The sequence below is a fragment of the Pelophylax lessonae genome (genome assembly GCF_965119305.1).
Source record: "Pelophylax lessonae genome assembly, chromosome: 1".
Classification (NCBI taxonomy): domain Eukaryota; kingdom Metazoa; phylum Chordata; class Amphibia; order Anura; family Ranidae; genus Pelophylax; species Pelophylax lessonae.
The window spans coordinates 143,950,762-143,956,761 of record NC_138768.1 but is presented as its reverse complement, the minus strand read 5'-3'; the positions used below and the strand labels follow the sequence as shown (position 1 = coordinate 143,956,761).

General features: G+C 50.7%; 1 protein-coding gene across 4 annotated transcripts in view; it reads left to right on the top strand.

Moving 5' to 3' along the window:
- The first annotated feature begins 5,192 nt into the window (after nucleotides 1–5,192).
- SSBP2 (single stranded DNA binding protein 2) overlaps nucleotides 5,193–6,000 on the top strand; it is a 330,065-nt gene continuing 329,257 nt past the window's right edge. For all 4 annotated transcript variants that reach the window (XM_082255704.1, XM_082255702.1, XM_082255703.1 and 1 more), the window contains exon 1: nucleotides 5,193–5,350. In XM_082255704.1, the coding sequence (XP_082111830.1) occupies nucleotides 5,295–5,350 (56 nt within the window). In that variant the 5' untranslated portion in view covers nucleotides 5,193–5,294. The remainder of the gene's footprint in view (nucleotides 5,351–6,000) is intronic.

The following is a 6,000-nucleotide window of genomic DNA, read 5'->3' as shown; positions in this document are numbered from 1 at the left end:
CGGACCAGAACTGGAATTATGTACCAGCATCATTCCTTCCCTCTCCCCCTGTGCTTCAGGCGGAAGTAACGCCTCACGCCTGCTCCATGAGCGCTGCCCCTCGCCGGATACCTCACTTCCGGCCGGGCGAGTGGCTACCCACATCCGGAAAAAACGGTGGTGGTTTTAAAATACAACAGTGGGAAGAAACAAAAAAGATTTCCACTGCTGGTGTCTGCCACCGCCAAGGGGCTGCGCTCTCAAAGCAGTACAAGCTCTCCACGAGCACTGAAGAAAGAAAGGGAGCCCATCCAAGCATCCAGTCGTGAGGTATGGGAGGAACTGACTCTCCAAGGAAAAAAAGGGTATGGTGAAGCAGGAAGCCTGGTCTCTCAGGACAGCACATAAAGAGTTACTGACTCCCCACTAGGTGTTCCTCAGCTGGAGGAAACACAAACACTGATGAGCTGTGGGGAGAAGCCTCCTTTTAAAGTTTAGTGGAATTGGCGTTTCCTGTTGGCAAGTGGGAGGAGCCATCTCTCTCAAGGTGCTGTCCTGAAAGACGTTAAGAGCCAGTTCACATTGCAGCGACCCGACTTGCCGGGGCGACCTGTGAGGTCGCGGTGCACAGCGCGCACCATGACCTCGGAGAGACATGCACAGACTTCATATCATTGAAGTCAATGCAGGTCGCTCCTGGTCGCCCCAAAGAAGCTCAGGACCCTTTTTCTAAGTCGGAGCGACTTGTGTCGCTCCTATTAGAACGGGTCCTGTGCTAATCTATGGCAGGTGACCCACGGCGACTTGTCAGGCGACCAGGTCGCCTGACAAGTCGCCCCAGTGTGAACCGGCTCTTAGGGAAAAAACACTTACAGGTTTCCTAATCATTTTTTTGTTGAATTCTCCTTTAAGGGGGTGTGGCAGGTTGTGTGTTCTATATCTCCATTCTTTTATAAATAAGTGTGCCTCATTTCCATCTCAAAAAGCTGGGAGGTATGCAGAACTCACTAGGACCTGACTGCTAACATAGCCCCCGTTTTATGAGATAGGTGGCTGCTATGCCGCTATTTCTATGGTCACTGATTCTATAACATTCCCAATGGAGTCCAGCAGTGACTCAGCAGCAACGTGATTGTGTTTTCACTTCCTGTAGTGGGAGGAGCTGGGAATCCGACATCCAGCCAATCACTTCTATGTATGTCAGGAGGTGGGGGGGAGGGGGTGTGCTCAGTATATAAACATGTATGTCAGGAGGAGGTGGTCTGTGCTCAGTATATAAACATGTATGTCAGGATGGTGGTGTGTGTGCTCAGTATATAAACATGTATGTCAGGAGGTGGGGTGTGTGCTCAGTATATAAACATGTATCTCAGGAGGAGGTGGTCTGTGCTCAGTATATAAACATGTATGTCAGGGGGTGGGGTGTGTGCTCAGTATATAAACATGTATGTAAGGAGGTGGGGGGTGTGCTCAGTATATAAACATGTATGTCAGGAAATGGGGGGGTGTGCTCAGTATATAAACATGTATGTCAGGAGGTGGGGGGGGGGTGTGTGCTCAATCTATAAACATGTATGTCAGGAGGTGGGGATGTGTGCTCCGTATATAAACATGTATGTCAGGCGGTGGTGGTCTGTGCTCAGTATACAAACATGTATGTCAGGAGGTGGTGGTCTGTGCTCAGTATATAAACATGTATGTCAGGAGGTGGGGATGTGTGCTCCGTATATAAACATGTATGTCAGGAGGTGGGGATGTGTGCTCCGTATATAAACATGTATTTCAGGAGGTGGAAGTGTATGCTCGGTATATAAACATGTATGTCAGGAGGTGGGGTGTGTGCTCCGTATATAAACATGTATGTCAGGAGGTGGGGATGTGTGCTCCGTATATAAACATGTATGTCAGGTGGTAGGGGGTGTGTGCTCCGTGTATAAACATGTATGTCAGGAAGTGGTGGTGTATGCTTGGTATATAAACATGTATCTCAGGAGATGGGGGTGTATGCTCGATATATAAACATGTATGTCAGGAGGTGGGGGTGTGTGCTTATTATTATTATTATTATACAGGATTTATATAGCGCCAACAGTTTGCGCAGCGCTTTACAATGTGAGGGAAGACAATACAATTATAATACAATTCAAAACAGCAGGAACTAGAGGGCCCTGCTCGTTAGAGCTTACAATCTAGAAGTGAGGGTCAAGTGAAACAAAAGGCAATAACCGTGGGGGATGGGCTGATGGAGAAAATGGAGGTATATTTGTTTAAGCGGAGTTCCGGCCACAAAAAAAAGATTTCAATGAACATACCCCCGGGACAGTCAGGGCTAGTACATTCCACAATGGCTAGCCTCTGATCTGTCCCGGTTCGCACTTACCTGCAAGAAGAAATACTCACTTTTAAAATTTCTTCTCCAGCGTTGCCATCTCTGTTGTGGGCAGCTGAAGCCGGCGCGATCCTCTTCCGTGTCTTCTTCTCCCAGAATGCGCCTGCACCGGCCCCTCTCGTCACTTCCGGTGTGGCGCAGCATTCCTCTACAGCTTCTGGGCATGCCCAGAAGCTGTTTAGCAGGGAATGCGGCGTCGCACCGGAAGTGACGAGCGGGGCCGGTGCCGTCGCATTGATTCCTGGGAGCGATGACGTTCAGCTCCCAGGAATCATTGCAAACCGGAAGTGACGGCGCGGGCCGCAGCCACAGAGGGAGGAAGTGGAAGAAAGGTGAGTATTTCTTTCTACAATAACAAGGTAAGTAAAAAAAAAAAATCCTAACTATTCATTTCCTTTTCAGGTGAAGAAAAGCAAGCGGGTGGCCACAAAATTATGTCGATTTTGTGGCCGGAACTCCGCTTTAAGTGTGGGTAGGATAGGCTTCTCTGAAGAGGAGGGTTTTCAGAGATCGCCTAAAATCGAGTAGAGTAGGAGATAATCGGACAGATTGGGGTAAGGAGTTCCATAGGATTGGAGAGGCTCTGGTAAAGTCCTGGAGGCGAGCATGGGAGGAGGTGATGAGTGAGCTAGAGAGCAGGAGGTTTTGAGAGGAACGAAGAGAGCGATTGGTTTGGTATTTTGAGATGAGGTGAGTGATGTAGCTGGGGGCTAAGTTGTGGATGGCTTTGTAAGATGTTGTTAGTATTTTGAATTTAATTGGTTGGGTGAGTGGAAGCCAGTGGAGGGCTTGACAGAGAGGAGTAGCGGACACTGAGCGATTGGTGAGGTGGAGGAGTCTGGCAGCAGCATTCATGATGGATTGAAGTGGGGAGGAGCCTATGTAGAGGTAAGCCAATGAGCAGGGAATTGCAGTAGTCGAGGCGCGAGATGACCAGGGAGTGAACTAGGAGCTTTGTTGTGTCTCTGGTTAGAAAGGGGGCGTATTTTGGAGATGTTGCGGAGGCTGAGGCGGCAAGATTTGGACAGCGATTGGATGTGCTTAGTATATAAACACGTGTGCTCTGTATATAAACATGTATGTCAGGAGGTGGGGGTGTGTGCTCAGTATATAAACATGTATGTCAGGCGGTGGTAATCTGTGACATACTGAAGCAGAGCATGATGCCCTCCCTTCAGAGACTGGGCCGCAGGGCAGTATTCCAACATGATAAGGACCCCAAACACACCTCCAAGACAACCACTGCCTTGCTAAAGAAGCTGAGGGTAAAGGTGAGGGACTGGCCAAGCATGTCTAAGGACCTAAACCCCATTAACCATCTGTGGGGCATCTTCAAACAAAAGGCGGAGGAGTGCAAGGTCTCTAACATCCACCAGCTCAGTGATGTCATCATGGAGGAGTGGAAGAGGACTTCAGTGGCAATCTGTGAAGCTCTGGTGAACTCCATGCCCAAGAGGGTTAAGGCAGTGCTGGAAAATAATGGTGGCCACACAGAATATTGACACTTTGGGCCCAATCTGGACATTTACACTTAGGGGTGTACTCACTTTTGTTGCCAGTGGTTTATACACTAATGGCTGTGTGTTGAGTTATTTTGAGGGGACAGCAAATTTACACTGTTATACAAGCTGTACACTCAGTACTTTACATTGTAGCAAAGTGTAATTTCTTCAGTGTTGTCACATGAAAAGATATAATAAAATATTTACAAAAATGTGAGGGGTGTACTTACTTTTGTGAAATACTGTATGTCAGGCGGTGGTGTGTGTGCTCAGTACATAAACATGTATGTCAGGCGGTGGTGGTGTGTGCTCAGTATATAAAACATGTATCTCAGGAGGAGGTGGTCTGTGCTCAGTATATAAACATGTATGTCAGGCGGTGGTGGTGTGTGCTGAGTATATAAACATGTATGTCAGGATGGTGGTGGTGTGTGCTCAGTATATAAACATGTATGTCAGGCGGTGTGCTCGGTAATATAAACATGTATGTCAGGATGGTGGTGTGTGTGCTCGGTATATAAACATGTATGTCAAGATGGTGTTGTGTGTGCTGAGTATATAAACATGTATGTCAGGATGGTGGTGTGCTCAGTATATAAACATGTATGTCAGGATGGTGGTGGTGTGTGCTCGGTATATAATCATGTATGTCAGGATGGTGTTGTGTGTGCTCGGTATATAAACATGTATGTCAGGCGGTGGTGGTGTGCTCGGTAATATAAACATGTATGTCAGGCGGTGTGCTCGGTATATAAACATGTATGTCAGGATGGTGTTGTGTGTGCTGAGTATATAAACATGTATGTCAGGATGGTGGTGTGCTCAGTATATAGACATGTATGTCAGGCGTTGGTGGTGTGTGTGCTGAGTATATAAACATGTATGTCAGACAGGTGTATATATACAGAGTCCCCCCTCCTATGGTCGGTGTGTAGACACATGAATAATCCCCCTGTATGAGCGTCCCAGCTCGCCCTGCACTGGCTCCGGCTCCTGTGTGTCTCCAGTCCGCACTTTCCTCCCGCCCGGCCCCCTCCTGTGAGCTCTCTCCCGGCAGCGGAGGGCGGGCGCCCAGCACACGGAACAGCCAGTTGTTTAAAAATCCTTCCAGAACGGTTTCAATTCCCCCCTCCTCCCCCCAGCTCGGAGGAAAGGAGAAGACGAAGGAGGAGGAGGCGGCAGTGTGCGCGCTCCGAGCCCGGCCTGCCGGGGAGGAGGAGGAGGGAGAACACCATAGAGGAGGGAGGAGGGGAAGGAGGGGATCCGCCTGTCCGTCAAACTGGTTACCATGGCAAGGAGGCGGGGCCGGCCGCCGGGCGGGCCTATCAGGGAGGGCGCTGCTGGTGTCGCCATGGTGACGGGGTTGTTCCCGGGGAGGCTGTGATCGGTTGACAGGTGTGTGACAATCGGAGCTTTCTGCAAGCATGTACGCCAAAGGCAAGAGTAACAGCGTACCGTCCGACAGCCAGGCCAGGGAGAAGTAAGTGTCAGCCTGCCCGGGGGGGGTGTGCGGGGGAGGGGGGTGACGGGTCACACCGGCCGGGGGTCTCAAACTTCCTGCCCCGGCATGTGCGGGGACACACCGGGGAAAGTAAGTTAAGTGCACTGAGAGGAGGGGGGAAGGGGGACTACCTGTACGGGGCTCCCCTACTCATCCCACACTACTGGGCACAACTACGGCTGCATGGAGTTTGTAGTGTGAGAGAAGGATGGAGCCGGGCTCTCCAACCACACTGTCCTCATAGGGAGATCCAGGCTCCGAGCTGTACTGAGGGAACTTTCCATCTGTCTCCAAGGGTGCAGGTCCCTGTGTACAAGTCCCTGTGTGCCAGGGTGCAGGTCCCTGTTTACAGGTCCCTGTGTGCCAGGGTGCAAGTCCTTTTGTGCCAGGGTGCCTGCCAGGGTGCAGGTCCCTGTGTGCCAGGGTGCAAGTCCTTTGTGCCAGGGTGCCTGCCAGGGTGCAGGTCCCTGTGTGCCAGGGTGCAGGTCCCTGTGTGCCAGGGTGCAAGTCCTTTGTGCCAGGGTGCCTGCCAGGGTGCAGGTCCCTGTGTGCCAGGGTGCAGGTCCCTGTGTGCCAGGATGCCTGCCTGTTTGCAAGTCCCTGTGTGCAAGGGTGAAAGTCCTTTGTGC